This window comes from Clarias gariepinus, chromosome 6 (assembly GCF_024256425.1).
Source record: "Clarias gariepinus isolate MV-2021 ecotype Netherlands chromosome 6, CGAR_prim_01v2, whole genome shotgun sequence".
NCBI classification, from domain to species: domain Eukaryota; kingdom Metazoa; phylum Chordata; class Actinopteri; order Siluriformes; family Clariidae; genus Clarias; species Clarias gariepinus.
The window spans coordinates 35644168-35665300 of NC_071105.1; the positions used below are offsets into that span (position 1 = coordinate 35644168).

A 21133-nucleotide genomic window follows, 5' to 3' on the forward strand; every position below is an offset into this window, starting at 1 on the left:
TGTACTTTCATCTTTTTTTTCAGATATACATGTATGAACCCATACAGCCCACCTGCATATTACAAACGTAATGCTGATTGAGTTGTAATAGTGCGCCATTCAGTTCTCTTTGTTTACCCATCCAAGTTTCGAACTCAACCTCTTGGACATGTCATATATGTTATTAATTACATTTGCCCGGTTTACGCTTGCTGCGTTGAAAGATGATACTGTGTGACCTAATCTTTGTGGACCGTCCCACTCGTATGTGCTTGTTGAGCATCCCATTCTAGATTGAGTTGTCCCGGTGCCTCCGTGTTTTTCCTCTTATTTAGTCGTACATAATTCCCACACATCAGTGGGGGCTCTCACATTAAGGCTACTGCTGCAGTCAGGGAGGGTCGATCATGTGTTTTCCCCAAACCATGTTATGTCAACAAACTGCTTGAACTGTTGGGGTAGTCGTGACTCATTTGGATGACTGCGCTATCTGCTCTGTCCGCTGTTACGTGAGCTCACAGACAGCCGTGATTGGCTGTAGAGCTGTGATTGATGTAAGAGTCCTAAGTGCCTTCCATCCAACCCTGCTGAGAGAGCTTGTCCAATCAGCTCTCTTCAAGCCCCCTCGGCTGCAGGAGGACTTTACCACAAAGCGAGATTTGGTCTTTCTTTGCTGTTATAATGCACCCCACTGGTACATGAAGGGTTTCCCCCAGATTTTGGGGATTCGTGTTCATACAGCTTCCAGTTCCTCTTAATTCAGACTCAAGTTCCATTTCATCCCAAAGCTATTCAGTCAGGGCTCTGTCTGTGCAGGACCCTCAAGTTCTTCGACTCGGCATATCTTTGCAGAGCTCACTCTATGCATTATAATTCCACTTCATGCTCAGAGTCTTATAAATTAAACCATTGAACCAAGAATTTCGTCCTTCGCATGACTAACCAACAGCTCATCCAACATACTGTATAAAGAGCAAATCATGTTGCGGTATTCTGTTAAGAGACATCAGTGTGTGTGTGTGTGTATGTATGTATGTATATGCGTGTGTGTGTGTGTATATATATATATATATATATATATATATATATATATATATATATATATATATATATATATATATAATGTGTGTGTGTGTTTTATTTACTTTATTTTAAAGGACTGGGTGGTGTGATGCAGTGATTTATGATTGCAGTTTACCAAGAATTCAGTCTGAGAAATGAATAAATATCTTTAAATTAAAGAGTAACACTTCACTTTGCTGTAGCTTATTAGGCCTTATTGGTTTAAAATAAACAGGCCAGTATAATGGTCTAAACAAAGTTTATAAAATGCACTTTTTTTTGTCAAATTTATTCCTTTTGTTGCTTGACAGCCTTTCATACAACATTCACTCTCCTCCGGGGAAATACAACACTGTCCTGTGCAACAGAACCACGAGGCGATCTAAAATATTTATCGCCAGGCTTTGACAGCAGCCATACCTGTCACTTCCTCACCCTAAATACTGTACTGTAGGAGAAAAAAAAAAAAAACATACAAGCAACTTTGTTCCCTTGTCGTCTTTTTTTTTTTTTTTTTGCTTTTACGGTCTGACGAGTCACAGGTGTGTCAGAAACGTGCTTCATCAATCAGCGTGGTGAAGTCGTCATCATCGCTGTCTTCAGATCTGGTGTGTCCTGAAAGTGAAAAGCACCCTGGTGGTGTGTGTCAAAGCAATTCCCTTTCACTTTAATCTTGTTGCTCGGGTTACGAGAAAGATACTGTGTGCGCGGATGAACCAGAGCGTCTTAGTTCAGATCGAGCGCATGAATATAAACCTGTGATTTTCTTTGTCTTGCAGTCTGAGCGAAACTGAATCAAGAATGGGAGAATATTACAGCACTGTTGTTGTGTAAATGATTGTCTTTGAAAGGTGTAACGGGATGGATTGTGTCTTCTGAAAAACTCTTTTGAAACCTCGCTGCGCATTTGGCTACAAACTCGGGTGAAGTTTGTCCTTCTGACTTGCTGCCAGACATTCCTGAACATTCCTACTGTAAATCAGATAATGGCCAGTTCATGAACCGGAGATAAGCCCTACTGCAGTCTCTGGCAGTAATGAATACGTTCTTAATCAACACAGACAAATTCATTATGGCTGCGCCGGGTCTATCGCATGTACCTCAGAGCGCTCCACAGTTTTAAAGCAATATAGTAAAACTGTAAATATTCAACAGGCTCTACATGCACGTTTCCTACAGAGCTGATTATCGTTGATTGCCGCACACGGACCCTTTGCGAAGGAGAGAAACCCTGCTACCAGACTGAGTGGAGTCCTGCTTAATCGACCCTCCAGCTTCACTGACGGAGCACTCGGCTGCAGGTCGTCTGCTGGCTAATACCCAGTTTAACTGCATGTGAAAAAAAAACTTGATTGTGTGCGTTCTGGTGAAGCTTGCTGTTCCTGAGGATCTTTAAACGGCCTTGTCTAATGAGAGCGGGTACTTTTAATTATTAAACCAAAGCTGTATTCAGACTGTGGTTTAATAATTAAAAACAAAACATCGTGACTGCTGTGTGCTGTCATTCGTTATTGTATAAAAGCAAGTTAATTAATATTTACCAATACCTATAGATAGATAGAATTTGTAACAAGAATTTCTTTGTACAAATTTGTCCATATTTGCTTCATTGTCTAAAGGTTGACGTATAATATAAATAAATAAACAACATAATGGTGCATGTTATACCTTGTAGGCATGTTGAAGGTATAAGGCATGGTGATGTTGCTCAACTCACGCCGTGGTGTCAGCAGTCAGCATTCAGCTTTAAACAGACATGTCATGTTATTGAGAAATTTTTTTTTTCTTTATCTATTTTGGGAAGCATGCTCTTATGGGAAATTAGTCAGTGACAGTTTTACTGTTACCACCCTGAGGTTTTTTTTTATTATTTTTTTTATCATATCTCAGTTTGTCACAGATCAGTTTTTTAGTTAATTAATGTTTTTAAAAAATTTAAGGAAACGAATATAATCATGCTTTTATTACTTAAAAAATTTCAAGAACACATCCAGCATGGAACTTTTGTCTTGAAAAATTAAATGAAGAACAACGTTCAAGAGGTCCAATGTTAAAAATAAAATACTCTAGTTAAATTATGAGGCATTAAGTATTTTTTAGGGATGCACCGAAATGAAAATTCTGGGCCGAAAACGAAACCGAAATTTTTGGATGCACTTGGCCGAAAACCGATACCGAAACCGAAAATGGCTTCATTAAAAAACATGTTTAAAATATTTTCTTTTTGTTTTTATTAAAAAAATGTTGCATATTGCAACTTTGCTGTCCTCATCTGAAACTTTGAAGTGCTTCCAAACCGCCGACATACTCCGTGTTTGATGCGTAATGACAGCGCGAACGAGACGGGAGGATGGGAGAGGCGTGGCGACACTTTCGGCTTTTATTTTCGGCGCTTTCTTACGTTTCGGCTGAAACCGATAATGCTATTTCGGCCGAAAATTTTCGGCGGCCGAAATTTCGGTGCATCTCTAGTATTTTTATTTATTTATTATTATTGTTTGTTTGTTTTTTGTAAACCTTGTTTTGGACACAGAAGGTCCGAACGGTCTTTTTTTAACAATAATGGATGAATTAAAAAAATAAAATTCCTTTTTATTTGTCATACAAAAATGCTGTAGTTTTAGTAAAACAAGGTATGTGCTAATATTTAGAGGCCTACAGCATGAGAGCTAGTCCAGATGCTTTTATTTGTTTTGTTTTTTTAATCAGAGTGGAAAGGAGGTTTTCACTATTGCGTAAGGGGATTTTGTTGGCATCATCGGGCAATACTCTCTTGAGAGAGAGAGCATATACTTTGCCTAGTTGCAAAAAAAAAAAAGGAGTACTTTGTTCAGCAGTGTGCCCAAATACTAAACCATGCAGCTGCAGTCCAACTTTATTTTGTACTATGATAGTTAACCTTTGCAAATAATCAGTAAGTGATCCGTACAGGTCACAGTTCAACTATGATAATAAAAATATTTCCATTTATACTGCAAACTTAAGATTTTTATTAATTAAAGAAAGAATCAGAAAGTGCGTTGTGTGATTTACATTGAATGTCACATTCGATACAAGTAAGACGAGATATCGCTTACTTTTAAAGTTCAGTAGTGCTAGTTTCTCTCTTTTGAGTTAAAATTGTGTATTGTCTTTTGTGATTGTAAAAAAAAATTTTGGATTATTTATTTATTATTATTAAAGTTATTTTTTTTACAAGTAAGGAATTTCAAATAAACTAAAATTCCAAAGTGATATCTGTCATATCAGCCACCTCCCTGCGGTTCTCTAAAGCTTGTTGCTCACGAGTTGTGGGTCCCTGTGTTTTGACTTGGCTTCCCGCTGTGAGAGCGGAGCCGAGTCCAGGTAAACTCGAGCGTCTCTCCCTAACTGCCTGCGGCTAACCGCTGACACGCGCTCGCTCCGTCCGTGTCAGACGCTGCGTAGCGCTGTGAAGTTCTCTTCATTCCAACGACTTATTTTTATTTTTGGTTTGTCACCCGGATTTAATCACGAGCAGTGCCCCGCTCATACTTGTGGTTGTGTTTGTGGTGGCCCTTGTGTACAGGGTTAAGCCAGTGGCCGAGAGAATAAAAAAAACTTGATTGAGTTATGATTCGCCGTCTCGCTGATTTTTGGCAGCTGTAATGCTCTGATGGATTTTGACTCCTTCTGTGGTGTTGATTTTCAGTTCACGACGTACAAAAGGCGTACACACCGTGATTAAATCCTTTCGGGGAAATTTCATTAGAGTTGAATGGAATGTGCTGATTGGGAAAAGTGGAGCAGGTTTTCTCACACTGTTTTGAGAAACAGGAAGCAAAAGAAAGAGAGAGATGAAGATGTTGCTGCTCTCTTTCCTGCTTTTTATACTGAATTTTCCATTTAGAATTAAATCAGAGTTTGTTTTTCTATAAATTCTGACCAATACGGAATACACTGTAAATAACCACTCACCGGCTTTGGGTACAAAAGTTTGCACACCCTGAATATGCACTTCGGTTTCTAGTACTTTTAGTCTCACCCTGTAAACCTTGATCTCCTATTTCAGATTAAAAGGTCAGGTTTGTTTTTGTTTTTTTTGAGAGTTCTTTCTTTATTGTCTACTGTGGTGCTTGAGTCTGTTTGTACAAACCGTTCACAATGGTGTGCATGTTGTGCCCGTTAGAGCTGTGCGACTAAAGCGTTTTCATACCTTTTTTGACTTATTTTTGGCCTAGTTTTAACATTTTAATTTAGTGAAATCTTTTTTTATTATTATCTCTTCTTGAATATTTTTAAAAGCCTGAATTTAAATTTAAAATGATTTAAACTGCAACCATTAAATGGTCTAAATAGTCTCGTTTGCAAGTTTAAGTCTTCTTCTTTTGAATTTATGGGCAGTTGGTGCAATACCGCCAACTACTGGACTTAAGATAAAAAAGATTATCGTTTTGTGTGTATGAGACATGAAATTTAGGGTGTTTTCACATCAGATGTGATTTATTTGTGCAACATCCAGTTGGAAAGAAATGTCAAGAGCGATGCTATCGCGATGGCTGTGTAGGTCAAATGAATGAGAGGTTTCAGAGGACCGGTGATGACGTAAGGGATAAAGCGTGATCTCCTTTCGTTCTTGGGTACGACTGGCTTCCATATTTGATTAGATCCGCGCGCAAGTACACCGCTTTAATGGGATACAGGCACATTTCACAAGTGCAGAACGATTGTGTTCTTATAGACCAAAATCAAGCAGAGTCTTCTTGGAAATAATCCCAAGGCCCCAATGTGTTTTTTTTTTTTTGTTGTTTTTTTTGTTTTTTTACGTCCTTACTTCCTATGAGAAAAACTAGTAGCCAAATTTTTCAAATACAATATTGTAGTACAAATATTGCAATATAATTTGGGCTGCTCGATTATGGCAAAATTTATATTCGCCGTTACTTTTGGTCTGTACGATATGATCAAAAATGATGATTAAAAACGTTTTTTCTTTGATTTTGGAAATATTAGACATTTTTTATTATTATTTTTAAATGTTTAATTGTTGCCTTTCTTGAACTATAAATAAAATTCATCGATAAATGAAATGCAAGACAATAAATCAAGAAATCATTCTCATCTTGTTGATCTCGGTTCTCCCTTTCATAACAGTTGAAAGCCAAAATCATATTTGAAAATAAATTTAATTTAATCGAACACACCTGAGTAGGATGCGCTCTTGATTCTAGCTCTGTGAGGTTACACACACTCTTGCAGAGCTGCGATGCATCCCTCCAAGCTGTATTTCTTTTCTATAGACATTAATTACACACCATGTACAACATTCATTTTTTTTTCTTCTTTTTTTGCAAAAGGGTATTGATGGCCGTTAGGAGTTTATATTGAGAGATTGTGGTGGGGGAGGGTGGTGAGGGTAAAGATGTCGTACCACGTGGCAAGGTATCGTTCAAACCGTTCGTTTTTAATTTGCATGATTCAGTTTGTCGCATTCTGCTGTCCCTGAAATCACGGCTCTGTGACGCACAAGTGCGTAGAAAACAGCTGTCACGTCTCGCTTTGTCGTTCGCTCAGGGTTAGTGATGCACATTTTAAAAATGATTACCAAGAGCATTTCAGCGAGGAAGCAAGCCTCCAAATCGGATACTGATGATGACTGTCGCTGACATATCAAGGCTGTAGCATGTTTGAAATCAGGTGACGCTACACAAACAAGATAAAAAGGGTGCCAACTTTTTTGCACACAGGTGTTTTACGAGTAGATCTCATGAGTGTTGGGTTCAGTTGCGCTGGTTGTTGAACAGTGTGTAGGTGGAGTGTGTGTGTGTTGCTCAGGTGTGTTCCTAGACATGTTTATGCAGAGCCAGACTTATCGCGTTCTCTCTGTAGATTGACGACGGTGATACCGAAGCATTTCCGTCGCTGCCTGTCGCTCTGTTTGTTTAGCCTGCATTTGACCCCTGTGTTATTCATCCAGGCAAATGAACTGAGCAGATTACTGCACCTTAATGGCTTTGTGTGCGCGCAAGTGTGTGTCTGTGTGTCTGAGAGAGTGGATTGGGGGGGGTGCTTAGGTTCATGTTTTTGAATTGAGATATTGTGTTTAATCTGACTGAATGAAAGAGGGAATGTATGTACGAACAGAAGACAGATGGCGAGAAATGACCAAAGGGTAAGGTGATTAGAAGGTCAGTGAAAGAGCACGGGAGCTGACTTTGAGGAAATGAGACGTCTGTGAGAGGTTTATGAAACGAAGTATTATTTAGGGTTGTTCACTTCTTTTCTTTTTGGGTTTTGGGCGTGCTGTTGTAGTAAGATAATCAGCGGCAAAGTGACCCGAGATGAGCGGGCGGAGATGCTGCTTGCACCCGTAAATTTCTTCTTTTCCAGCTAGAGTAGGTCGTAAAGTGTTTTATTCCTCTTCGTGATTTGAATTTGAATCTGTTTACAGGTTCTGTAGTAGTTCGGTAGTTGCGACTATGGGTTCTGTCTGTTTATGGTGCTAGCACTTGTTACTTTCTCATAATTGCTTTTAGGAACTCGTTTAATAGAGGTGGAGAAAAAATCGATCCTGTGATGTATCACGATTCTTTAGTGTGACAATCAGGGTCTTGCCACACTGACTCCAAAATTTTTTTCGTTTGTTTTTTTAATGATTTATACATTTATACATTGCATTGTATTTTGTAGGTATGTGCACTCGTGTGGAGGGGTGTGAGAGAAATCGGCCTTACTCGGTTTCATTGAGTCAGTCCGGAAACACGATATAAAATGGCTGTCCTGTAAAGCTGTCCTGATGGTGAATAATCCTAATTACGGAAAATCCTTAACAAGACAGTCCAATACACTGAAACACAGCTCTGAGAGAAAACGGTGTCCGGGAATCCCTTGCGATTTAAAGGCGCAGATTAGTGACGCGCGGGTCGTCTGGTAACCCGGAGGTCGGGTTGGGGCGGGTAAAGAAATTGTCACTTTATTTGCGGGGCGGGTTGGGGCGGGTCATTAAAAACAAAATTAAATTTTAAAAAAATCCATGTATGGGCCCTTCCTTCTCTTTTTTCATATACATTTGTAGTTTGATTCCCTTTTTATTTAATCGTTTGTTTGTTTTCTTTTTCCTTTTTGTTGTTATTGTATGCAAAACTAAAAAGCTTCCAGCTCCAGGTTCTTTTTTTCTTTTTTAGTTTCTCTCCCTTTTTGTTATGCCTGGCGTCTAGCCTTTCCTTATACTTGTAAAGCTGGCTTGGAGCTAGGGAGGGGTGGGGTGGGGTGGGTGCTATAGGGATTTATAAGGAGGTTTTAAAATTCTGTATTGAAACATTTCATGTCTACCCTGTAATATCCCTGTTTTAAAATCAATAAAAATATTGTTGAAAAGAAAAAATCCATGTATGTTGCGTGCAATTCCCTATAGCCTATATTAAATATTTGGGAATATCTGTTTTCATATTTTATTAAGTTCTTTGATAAGGTTACGTCACGTGACCAGTCACGAAAGCGTCACAACAAAAACAAAGAAATAAAAGTGAAGATGGAAGACGAGGCGCGGGAGAAATTGAGGTTGGGAATTTACATCATTAAAAGAAAAAAAGGTCAGGCTGTCACAGCGAACGTAAAAACGCTAAATAAACATTTCCGTGTAATAAATGAAAAAAGTCAGTGGTTATTTAGCGTAGGCTGTAAACGCTAAAGTATACCTGCCCTATACAAATCTAAAATAAAAAATTGTTTAGCCTAGATTACAAACTGCTTTGTAAATGTTCAAAATGTGTCTCAGTATCTTATTAATATGACCTGATTTATCGTTCATATTCATAATTATATGTTGTTGCCAGTTTACACGGCGATGTTTCCAAGCACTTTTAGACTGAAATAAAGGCTGTTTTCATTTGAATTACAATGCCTACTATGTCTATTTAATGGTTGCGGGGCAGAGGCGGGTTGTAAAAATAGATACAGTGGTGCGGGGCGGGCTGGGGCGGGTCAAATTATTTCATAAGAGCGGGACCCGTGGGTTGGAAAAATACCCGACCCGCGCATCACTAGCGCAGATACAACACTTCAAGATTAAGTATTTCTTAGGCAATTTTAATTTTTGTGTGTTTGGTGGGGGAAAGGGTCAGGGATTTAGTCAAATGGATTGGTTTGCTTTATAATGTATATTCGTGTCTAATGCGTATAAGACTCATTTTGTCGGACTTTAGAACAAATCTAACTTATAAACATGCTCTTGGAACAGAACTAATTTGCAATCTGTCTACCTGTATTCTATTCAATTTATTTTCATTTAAATAGCCCTTTTACGAATTGTCATTGTAGCAAAGGAGCTTTACAGAATAAAAAAATTATGGAAATGAGTTTTAAAAAGTGTGAAAAAATCTGTGTAAACTAATAATAGTCGGTTTTTCCCTGATGAGCAAGCCGAGGGCGACGGTGGCAAGAAAAAATTCCCTGAGATGTCAATAGGAAAAAATCTTGAAAGAAACCCATCCTTATTTGGGTGATATTTACTGTTCACATATCCGCAGCGCAGCGTCCTGCGTGGTAGGAGCGAATAATTTGCGAAGTTTAGAGTTGTCTATAAAGAAAGAAATTTGGGAATTTATGAAACTGTGATACAAAATCAAAAGAGAAGAATATGCACCGAGCTATCAAGATATTATCGTAACGGCTTTTCCCTGGTGTTTTCCGTCCCTGTCGCTTAAATGAAGTTTGTTCCTTTCTTTCTAAACCCTTTCTTTATCTCGATTCTCTCATGTCCTTCAGGGGCGATCTTGGGCCGATCGGAGACGCAGGAGTGTGTGTTCTACAACTCCAACTGGGAGAAAGACCGGACGAACCGCAGTGGAATTGAGATGTGTACCGGAGAGAAAGACAAGCGCCGGCACTGCTTCTCCACATGGAAGAACAGCTCGGGAACCATCGAGCTCGTCAAGCAGGGCTGCTGGCTCGACGACGTCAACTGCTACGACAGGTACGGCACCACCAGCATCCAAAACACCGTCCGAGTCCCACACAGCAATCTGTAGTAAAACCCAAAAAAGGGTTTTGATCACACGCGCGCACACGTTTCAGGGCTTCATAAAGCTTGTGATTATTGTATGTTTATTTATTAATTTCTGATAGGAAAAAACAATCATGTACAAATCAGTTAGCAGTAAATCCTACACACATACGGTGTTCAATAAATAAGAAGCCAAAAGAAAAAGATTCATACACACACACACTCTTATTCTCTCTCCTTTTCTTATTGCGGTACTTGTGATGTAGATGAGGGGCAAACTGCCAGCAGATGTAAACAATACAAAACAACCACTGTTCTGTGTGTGTGTGTCTCTCTCTCTCTCTCTCTCTCTCTCTCTGCAGTAGCGAGTGTGTAGAGAGGAAGGACAGTCCAGATGTGTTTTTCTGCTGCTGTGAGGGCAACATGTGCAACGAGAAGATTTACTACAGTCCTGACACTCAAGAAAAAGAGAGTGAGTCTGTTTCTCAGACACACACACACACACACACACACACACACACGTTTATAGTAGAATTAAACAGAATAGACTTTGGGAGGACTTTGGCCTTGTTTGTCGTTAACAGAACGGACGACCCTCATAACTATCAGAGTTTTTTTTTTTTTTTTTTTTAAAGAGTTTTGTAGTTAAACACTTCAGTATGAAAAATTTGATTCGATTTGTTTTCCCCTATAGAACATCATAATCATCCGAAGTGTTCTAGCTTTAATGGAGGAGTCTCTGTATTGACTTACTTTGCACCGGGGAAAAAGAGCTGTATGGTCGAGTGGACCTTTCTCATAACAACCTCGTCATTATATACAGTGTTTCTTATTTTTCAAATTAAAGTAAGCAGTAAATAGTTAAGTGCATTTTTGCAGATTGCCCGTTTTGTTTGTCTGTGCGCCTGTACAGCATAAACAGTACTGAAAGATAAATAAATTTTTAGCTAGACACTAGCCTAGTTGGTTTGTTGATTTATCTTCAGACGTTAGCACTTTTGCAGAAACTCATAACCCCTGTCGACTCGCACTTAATACCGTTTCCCAATGTTTCTTTTTGTTTTGTGTTAATGAGCAATTGGTACAATACCGCCCTCTACTGGGCTGGAGGGTGGCCCTCAAAATTGGTGGGGGGTTAAAAAAAAGTTTATATGAAAAAACCAACAACACACAGCGGTAGTTTTTAATACTTGAAAATCAGCTGCTTGAGACAGTGGCATAAGTGCTCTTGAATCGAAATGACTCGGAAAAAAAAATTTGATCGACAGCAGTGTTTCTCCGCACATACAGTATATTTACTTATTAACCCTTTTTAAAAATCTGAAAAACAGTTCCCTGTTGCCCTAGCAGAATAAACGGGTACAGGAGCGGTAGCGCCAGAGCGCGGTGTACTGAGAGGCGGTAAATGCACCCTGATACCAGCTGCCGTTATAATGTATAAGAATGCCGTACTGAGGGTTGCACATGCTCCGCAAAGAATAAGAGTTTTGCACGTTGAACAAGCTGCACTTTAAATAAACAGGAGGATTAAGCAGCGCGAATCTATTATCATTATTATTAATACTATTTATAGCCATAATACTATTTATAGCCATGTATATATAAATACATAATGCCAGCCTGTTCAGAAGACACCATTGCAAGTATATAAGAAGTATTTATTTTTTAACCTACTTAAAAACTTTGAATAAACAAAATGAGATCTCTGACGCAAATCTAACCTTGTAAGAAGCAATTTCGAACACAGATTAAAATGTGAAAAAATACTCGATACAAATGTGAAGGAGGAAATGCAGCACAATACAATAATCACACATAACGAGCTGTGAGCCTTGTGAAGATGAACAAAATCCAAACAGATTTTTATCAGGGATTATAAACCATAACCTGAGCTAAGCGTCAGTGTGTTAGCGTAGCGGCGACCTGCGTTTTCTGGCGATTCAAGAGCGGAGACATAATGCAATCAATTGCTGTACTTGGAGGGCTCAACCCCAGCAGGGCAATTACATTAAAGCGGGTGCGTTAGGCTCTCTCTCTCTCTCTCTCTCTCTCTCTCTCTCTCTCTCTCTCTCTCCCTCTCTGATGCACAGGGCAATCGTAACATTGAGAGCAGCGGACATGCTTTTGTTTAACAGTTACCTCGAGCTTTGAGTATGGATTTCTGCAAACCGTTCATTGATCAGGGCATGCTTTTGATTGCTTTGGGATAACTTATTTTTAAAATTTATTCTAGATGACAAATCTTGTTCAGTTCGAATAAAGCTTTGGTAGAATTAATAGTGTCACTATTAGGTAGCATTTTGTAATTCCCGTTAAAGTATTTGTGTCTTACACATATCGTTTGTAAAAATATTCTTTAAAAAAAAAAAAAACAGCAAGTTTAAAGGGCTTTTTTTTATTTTGAATTAATGACTGCGATAAAAGCAATTTTACAAAAGATTTAAAAAAAAAAAAAAAAAAAAGGGAGAGCTGTACAATTTCCTTGTATGGAGTTGGGTAAAGGGTTCACAAAAACTGCGGCAACAACAAAAAAATAAATTGACCTTTCACCTAGTTGGAGCACGGCATCAAGGGAAACCATTAGCAAGAGCGAAAAAGAAGCATTTCAGACCCAGCAGAAAGTGAGGCACAAAGGCTAGGAGAGCACAAGAGAAATGAGAGGCGAGTGCAATAATGAAGGCACATCTGTAAACTAGAATGTTTTTTCGCATTCATCATGCTGACGTTAAGGCCAAGCAAACACTGATGCACAGCAGGTATGGCTTTACTAAGTGTCTGAGCAGTCTAACAATCATAACAAAAAATAGTTTGTTTAAAAAAAAAAACATTCAGAACCCCCGCCCCCTTTTTTTTTTTTTGGTAACACCGAGGCATTTAAGTAGAAATGACGGACCGTCGCTTTAAGGGTGGCGTCACATATTTTGCATTCTTTAGCTTTCAGTGTTAAGTGCAAAGACCAGCAGACAGGAGCGAGGACATGAAGTCAGACGTCAGAGCTAGATGCTTATTGATTTCATCCACAGCTTCTTTATCATCCTGCTTCTTCTTTTTTTCCTCTTTCATTCCTACTTAATTAATAGTTGCACACACATTTAGAAATTGAATAATTGATAAGAATTAGCAATTATAGTAAAAACAATATAATTTTAGTTAAAAAAAGGAGTATAGCAAAATGGAATTTTATAAATTAGACATGTAAAGGCAAATTAGTGACGTTCAAAAAAGATAGTTAAAATAAAACAATATTGTTTTTGTCTACAGCATGTTTGCCCTCTTGTGGTGAAAAAAGTTAATAGACACTGTTTGTGAGCCACAGAGAAATATAGTGCAAAACGATTCTTTCAATTCTTACCATAAATTAATGATTAATTGTTAACTTCCCTAAATCACACCCCTATGTGGATCTTCTCCCTTTTCCCAGAACATTCAATGGATGAGAAGTATAAAGTGATTTTATTATTCTTTGTATATAAAACATATAGTAAAAGTCAGGAAAAAACACTTTGACATTCAATTCAATCCAATTTTATTTGTATAGCGCTTTTAACAATTGTCTTTGTCACAAAGCAGCTTTACACACTCAAAAGAATTTTTTAAGTTTGTATGGAATGTGAGTGTGTATGAATCAAAATAGTCAGACAGTCCCAGACATGACCAGCATAACAGCAGCTCTGAGCCACCTTTTTGTTGATGATTGTCCTAAAACTTTGTGCCCTGTTTTGTGTATGTGGGGCTTTTTTTCCTCTCTCAATAGATGATGTGCCAACTTCCGAGGAAGTGCCGATTCAGGATCTGCCTCCATTAGGGGCGTAATTGTGTTCATTAGAAGCTGAAGCAGCTCCTGGATCAGCACTTGTATTCCCAGGGCTCGACCCCAGGAGGGCGATTACATTAAAGAGAGTGTTAAAGTCTTCTTATTTAACAGGCGGAGAGAGAGAGAGATAGAGAGAGATGGCTCAGAGCAGGTGCAGCGTTAGCTCACTGAAGCGCTCGCTCCGTTACACATCTGGAATGTGGGAGATGTTTTTGGATCATGTGAGGAGGGGGAGATGATCGCTCTTCTCTGTCACCTTCTGTTCATCCATACACAGAATGAAGAGGTGCATGAAGGAGGATCAAGATCTGGTTTAATACTCAAATTGTTTTTTCTTTTCTTTTTTTTTTTTTTTACTTTTTAAGGCACTTTGGGTTCTCAATTGGGTTCTTAACTCGATTTACCATTCGGTTTGTTTTTGTTTAGTTCTTCGTTGGGTTTTCTATTGGGTGATCCATTGGGTTCTCCATTGGGTTCTTTATTAAGCCCTCCATTGGGTTGTTCTTTGATTTTTCAATTGAGCTCTCCGTTGTGCTCTTTGTTGGGTTCTCCATTAAGGTTTTTGTTGTTGTTTTCATTGGGTTCTCCACTTGGGTTCTTTATTGGGGTCCCTGTTGTGTTTTCCATTGGGTTCTCCATTGAGTTCCTTGTTGGGTTTTCCATTGGGTTCTCAGTTGGGTTCTTTGTTGGGTTTTCCATTGGGTTCTTTGTTGGGTTTTCCATTAGGTTCTTCATTGCATTCTTCTTTGGTTTCTCTATTGGGTTCTTTATTAGTTTTTCCATTGGGTTCTTTGTTGAGTTCTTTGTTGGTTTCTCTATTAACCAACTATTATTATCTTCATGTTTTTTTTTATTGATTCTCCCTTTAGGCTTTTCATTAGAGTAACCGTTGGTTCCATAGTTGGGTTCTACGTTAGGTTTTTCAATGGGTGTCCAATTAAGTTCTCCGTTGGGTTCCCTTGAGGTACAAGGGATTGGAGATCAATACTAACTATTTCAAATATGAATAATAACTCACAGGCTGTTGACGTAGACAAGATGTTGATTCTCACATTAAACTCACCGCTTAGTGACGTTTAAGTTCTGTTTTTTTTTTTTTCAAGATAATGTTCAGACTGTTTGTCTTGTCATAGCAGCAAAAACTACATAGCTATTTTTTTTTTTTTGTACACAAACCCATCACAAATTACAGTATTTATGTCCGCTATGTAGAAAACACAAAAGAACACATATACTGTACACCTTCACTGATTAAGGACTTTTTTTTTTTTAATAAATTTTATTTAATTTTACTTCAAACATTATAATTCTAGCTGGAATAAGTGAACTTGGTTGCTGAACGAAAATATCGTATAAGTCCTGAAGGGACTTGAGAAGGAGCGCACTAAACTCTCGGTGTCACTAATGATCTCCTGTGTGTGTGTGTGTTTCAGACATTTCGAACCCTCTGACACCGAAGCCAGAGCTGTTTAACACACTGCTCTACTCTCTGGTGCCAATCATGGGCATCGCAGCCATCCTGCTCTTCTCCTTCTGGATGTACCACCACCACAAGCTGGCGTACCCGCCCGTGCTTGTCCCTACACAGGTACGCCTCCACGCACACACACACACACACACACACACTCATCCCGCGTTCTAATCGGGAAATCGATAACAGAGATCCTCAGAGATGCCTTCAGAGACAAGTAGTGCTAAATCTTTACTGATACCGAGACACCTTTAACAGATCAGTGCATGTGTGTCAAAAGTATTGGTACCATCGCCAATCTTAGAATATTTCACACGTCGAAAATGCTAACTGCAGGACAAATGCATGAATGTCTTTTAACCTAGTGTCGTCTTCTCTCTCTCTCTCTCTCTCTTTCTCTCTCTCTCTCTCTCGTTATCTCTCCGTCCGTCATTTAATTTATTTTCAATTTAATTTTATTTGTATAGCACTTTTAACAGCGGTCAGTGTCGCAAATCAGCTTTACAGAATCAAAAAAAAAGAGACAAAGACTGAGCGATTTGAATGAAATGTGCCTGAATCACTGTGATTAATTTCTATCCAAGTGTCTGTATTTTTTCTCGTTCGGTCATTTATGTTCTGTCTATCTTTCTCCGTATTACTCTGTTGCTGCTGCTCAGTCTCTCTTTATGTCTTTCAATCTCTCTCCCTGTCATTCAGTTTCTCTCTTTTTCTCAACTCTCTGTTGCTCAGTCTTTCTCTCAATTATTCAATGTCTGGCTCCATTTCTATCTGTCTCTCTGTTTAAATTTCTCTCTCTCTCTTTCTCAGTCTCACTCTTCTTTCTTTCTCTCCTCTTTATGTGTTGTTCCGTTTCTGTCTCAGGTTCTGTCTCTCCGTTTTTCACGCCGTCATTAGGTTTTTTTCTTTTTGTCATATTCGCTCTCTTACCATCTCTGTCATTTCATTTTCTGTCTATATATTCAACTTTTTGTTTCTGTTTCTTTTTGCACGTTGTACAGTTTGTACTCGCCTCACCGCTAACAGATGGAACGCAACAATCAAAGGTATCTCCTGATTTTAATCAGGGCCTGTTTGTCCTGTTAAACACAACGAAAATGAAATTAACGAGTGGCCAGGGGCACATGATCTTTAAGAACGTTTCCTAAACCGTTGTGAAAGAGAAGACACTGAAATGAACCTCGAATTCGTTTCCTGGCTGTGTTTCTCAGATTTAAAAAACGAACGTCTACGGACGCTCTACTGTTTCTGCACTTACGCTGTAGCAAGTTTCTGATTCTGTAATCGCAATGATTTTTTTTTTTTTTTTTTTTTAGGTGCGCTCACATTTAGAAATCTCACTAAACTACGGAGAGGAGTTTTATTTTGTTTTGCTTATGTTGTTTTTTGTTTTTCTTTTGCTCCGCAAATTGCTTCTTCTTTTTTCTTTCTCTCTCTCATTGATTTCTTTTAAACCTGACGGAAAACTCATCGCCGCTACGGTGCAGCATTTTAAATCTTTGACTCATTGCTATGATCTCCTCCTCTCAACCTGTCCGCTGTTTTTTTTTTTTTTCATTCATTTCCCAGTTTTTCCTTTTTTTTTTATGTGACCAGAACGTTCTCGTCTTTCGCTTGTCACTTTTTCATCTGTGATCTTTCCTCTCTTCACTGGAAGCAGTAATCGCCTTCTTTTGCCTTCTTTCTTCTCTTTCGCTAGCACGCCTTTCATATTATGATAGAGGTAAGATGAGTTTAATTAACTCATGACTTCACTGTCTTTTTGTTTAGTTTTTCTGTTGGATCATTAAAGCTGCCTCTCGTTTATCTTTGTTCATGTTTACTTTCCTCTCAGTTTGCATGCGAGAGCTCGCTGATTTGAGTGCAAGAGCATTTCTGTCTGTCTGTTTCTGTGTGTGTGTGTGAGAAAGTATTTCAGTTCAATATGCATGGACAGATGTGTTCGGATGATATCGATGCCACACCTCGTTTGAGACGAGTCAGTATTCGGGGGCAATGGGGAAAATTGCATCTCAAGGAAAATGTAAAGTGTGGATCCGCGTTTTGTGTGTGTATGTGTGTACTGCATTTAAAAAGATTACTTTTCTCCCCCGTGCAGCCGAAAGAGGAGGCCATGTGATTAGGTTCTTTGGGAAAGACTGAGCGTTTTCACGTTAGGCATGATCGATTTGTACCGTGCCCAGGAACAATTGCTCCCACTCTTTGCAGTTGCATATTTTTCAGCCCCCGATACAGCAGGTGGCCGTATGCACCTACTTGGTTTGTGAGCCATTAAAAGCAGATTTTAACCTTTACGCTATTCCTAATACTATTTTTATGGGGGGAAAATACTCTCGCGTTGCCGTCCTTTTGTGTCAGCGATGGACGTGTAGGACAGAGGACGAGATTGACGCGCGCTGCGCTTGCATTGTGTCTAAACGTCGACCTTCCGTTCTCGGGTACAATTGTTACCGTGTCCGATTCGATTCATGCCCGAGTGCGCGTTACATGCTCGCTCCGGAACTGATCTAAGTAAACCGGACATTGGGGTCGAGTGTCCTCGGAAAGACTTCAGTCTCAGAGAGGTGAAGGTGTTGGATGATAAACATAGCTGATGATGATGTCGCCATGACGCTCCCAGGAGGCGGGTGAAGTGTAGCTCAGGGGTTTGTTTGAGTCTCGTGAAGCGAACCGACCTTATCCACACACTCTCCATACATCAGCTCAGAGGTGCTCAATGTCGAAGTGTGTGTGTATGTGTGTATGTGTGTATGTGTGTATGTGTGTGTGTGTGTGTGTGTGTATGTGTGTGTGTATGTGTGTGTGTATGTGTGTGTGTATGTATGTGTGTGTGTGTGTGTGTGTGTGTGTGTGTGTGTGTGTGTGTGTGTGTGTGAGAGAGAGAAAGAGAGATTGTTGGAAGGAAGACCTTGGGACATGAGCGGCTTTTTGACAGCTTTGTGCTTCTTTTCTCATTGTTTTTCTTTCTTTCACTTACAAAAGCTTTTCAACACAACAATCCAAAATACAATGTTACCCAAAACACGACCACAAACAGTGTTTGTCTGTCTCTGTATCTCTCTCTCAAAGTGTGCTCCATTGGCATTTTTATCTGTCTCTCTCACTCTCAATCTGTCGCTCTTGCTCTCTGTATTGATCTCTTTCGTGCTCTCTCACCCTCTGTCTCGCGCTCTCTTTCTCACCCTCTGTCTCGCGCTCTTTCTCTCTCACCCTCTGTCTCGCGCTCTCTCTTAAACTCTTACGCGCTCTCTCTAACACTCTGTCTCGCTCTCTCTCACACGCTGTCTCGCTCTCTCTCTCTCTCTCACTCTGTGTGCGCTCTCTGTCTCACGCGCTTTCTCTCTCTCACGCGCTCTCTCTCTCTCACCCTCTGTCTTGCCATCTCTCTCTCACCCTCTGTCTCGCGCTCTCTCTCTCTCACACTCTCTTAAACTCTCTCGCGCGCTGTCTCTAACACTGTCTTTTGCGCTCCCTTTAACACTGTCTTGCTCTCTCTCACACGCTGTCTCGCTCTCTCACACGCTGTCTCGCTCTCTCTCACTCTATGTGCGCTCTCTGTCTCGCGCTCTCTCACCCTCGGTCTCGCGCTCTCTCACCCTCTGTCTCGCGCTCTCCCTTCCTCTGTCTCGAGCTCTCCCTCACCCTCTGTCTCGCGCTCTCCCTCACCCTCTGTCTCGCGCTCTCGCTCACCCTCTGTCTCGCGCTCTCGCTCACCCTCTGTCTCGCGCTCTCGCTCACCCTCTGTCTCGCGCTCTCGCTCACCCTCTGTCTCGCGCTCTCTCTCACCCTCTGTCTCGCGCTCTCTCTCACCCTCTGTCTCGCGCGCTCTCTCTCACCCTCTGTCTCGCGCGCTCTCTCTCACCCTCTGTCTCGCGCGCTCTCTCTCACCCTCTGTCTCGCGCGCTCTCTCTCACCCTCTGTCTCTCACCCTCTGTGTCTCGCACACGTTGTCTCGCTCGCTCTCTCTCTCACTCTGTGCGCTCTCTCACTGTCTCGCGCTCTCTTTCACACACTCTGTCTCACGCTCTTTTTCTTTGTCTCGCTCTCTGACCTGAAAATAACAGAACATAGGAGTCATGATGAGACATGGGTGAGAATTCTCACCTGTTACCTGTCGTATAAACCCACCACCTCTCTCACTATTGGCTAGTGTCGCTGTGATTGACAGGGGAAAAAGAGCCTCTGCCCCTCCCAGTCGTTTCTTACTCCCACGACCTCTCGGCCATCCAAACTGCTGAACGCCTGTCTGTTGGGTTCATTTTTCTCTTTACTGAACCTGCGTGTCTGTGGGTTACTGATTTTATCCAGCGCCGCTCTGATGCTCTTCTCTTTGTATACAGCGCTATAGAACGTTTTCTTTTTTTTTTTTCCTCCTTTGATTTCTGTCTCCTGGTATTTTCATTCCGTTCGCTTTGCCGTTCGACGTCGTCCTGTTTAAAGGCCTCGGGTTCTCCTGAACGCATTTTATTTTATTATGGGAGACGTGCTCATTCCTGTGGGAGGAAGATCGAAGCGTTTTCACCTCCACCGTCAGCTTTCTCTGCCTCTTTAATTATTGAGAGGCAAAGAGAAAAGTCAGAACGTAAGCACTCAGCTCGCTGTGTGTGTGTGTGTACAAATTACACAACTCTGGTCAATGTCGCATCAGAACTCATTTCCAGTCCTCAATCACGCTCTCTCTCTCTCTTTCTCTCTCTCTCCCCCTCTCTGCCGTTAACACGAACAGACAGGGTGAGGGCCGGTATTCAGACACACGATGATTGTGCAGTGATCTGTAATACTCGAGCTTCACCATGATGTAAAGGCATAAAAAAAATAAAAAATCCATGTTCGATATTCTCCATAAAACCTTTATTATGGCTTTACACAGTCACCTTGGGCGGAAACACCAGGTATATAGAAAATAAACACTTATACTCTCTTCAATTTCCGATACAGCCATTATACGTACTATATGGAGTTGTTTGTGTGCGAGAGCGTGCGGTACAGCTGGACTCCACTAGACGTCTGGCATCATCACGACGCAGATGAAACCTTGTGCAGTTCTGCCACGCAGCCTAGATTTGAGTTCATGTTTTTCCCGTTTTTAACTGCTCTTATAAAACGGCGCGGCAAATATCCAGTTTATATAACGCAATTGTTTGTTCTTATACTTTTGTCTTTTCTTTTTGTTTGTATCAACAGGAACATGTAGAGTGGACTCTCTACACAAAATGACTAAAATATTTTATTTGTTATATATATATATATATATATATATATATATATATATATATAATTTTATTTTTATTTATTTATTTTTTTTTTTTTTTGTTAGAGGACATTTATTTACCCGGTCTGGGTGTGCTGTTTCATCACAAGGATGTGAAAAAAAAATTTTCACTGTATTTTTTTAGCATGACAAGCTGGGGTATTTCGTTGGTTTGTTTGTATGTTTGTTTTCTTGGGGTGCTTTTACGGAGTGCACTTGACCCCAACATTTGAGTGCGTTTGCATTTTATATATATATAAAACATTCCGTATCCACCTGTATCTTGTATCCACCTTTCCAAGTGGACTTGAGCATGGCTTGGATAGGATATGAAAGCCAGTCGTATCTGAACCAGGAACTGAAGGGAGCGTGATGACATCAGCGACGTCTCCCTTTAAAATCTTTTTTGTGGCTGCAGCATGTGCGGTGATCTCCTGTTCTTTGACCTACTGATTAAGTATGAAGGCATGCAAGAGGGTTCAAGCTTTTTTTTGTTTTTTTCCCGGAAAATCTGTAATATTAGATAAAGCGCAAAGGTTGGCTTTCTTGTTGTCGTCTTCTCTGTGTTTATTGGCGGCTCACAAACCAACAAGG

The 21133-nt window shown here is 40.1% G+C and overlaps 1 protein-coding gene across 1 annotated transcript in view; it reads left to right on the forward strand.

Moving 5' to 3' along the window:
* Positions 1–21133, forward strand: part of acvr2ab (activin A receptor type 2Ab) — a 46098-nt gene that overhangs the window by 16402 nt on the left and 8563 nt on the right. Inside the window, exons 2-4 of the mRNA XM_053498426.1 lie at positions 9766–9973; positions 10366–10475; positions 15251–15405. Of these exons, the coding sequence (XP_053354401.1) occupies positions 9766–9973; positions 10366–10475; positions 15251–15405 (473 nt within the window). The remainder of the gene's footprint in view (positions 1–9765; positions 9974–10365; positions 10476–15250; positions 15406–21133) is intronic.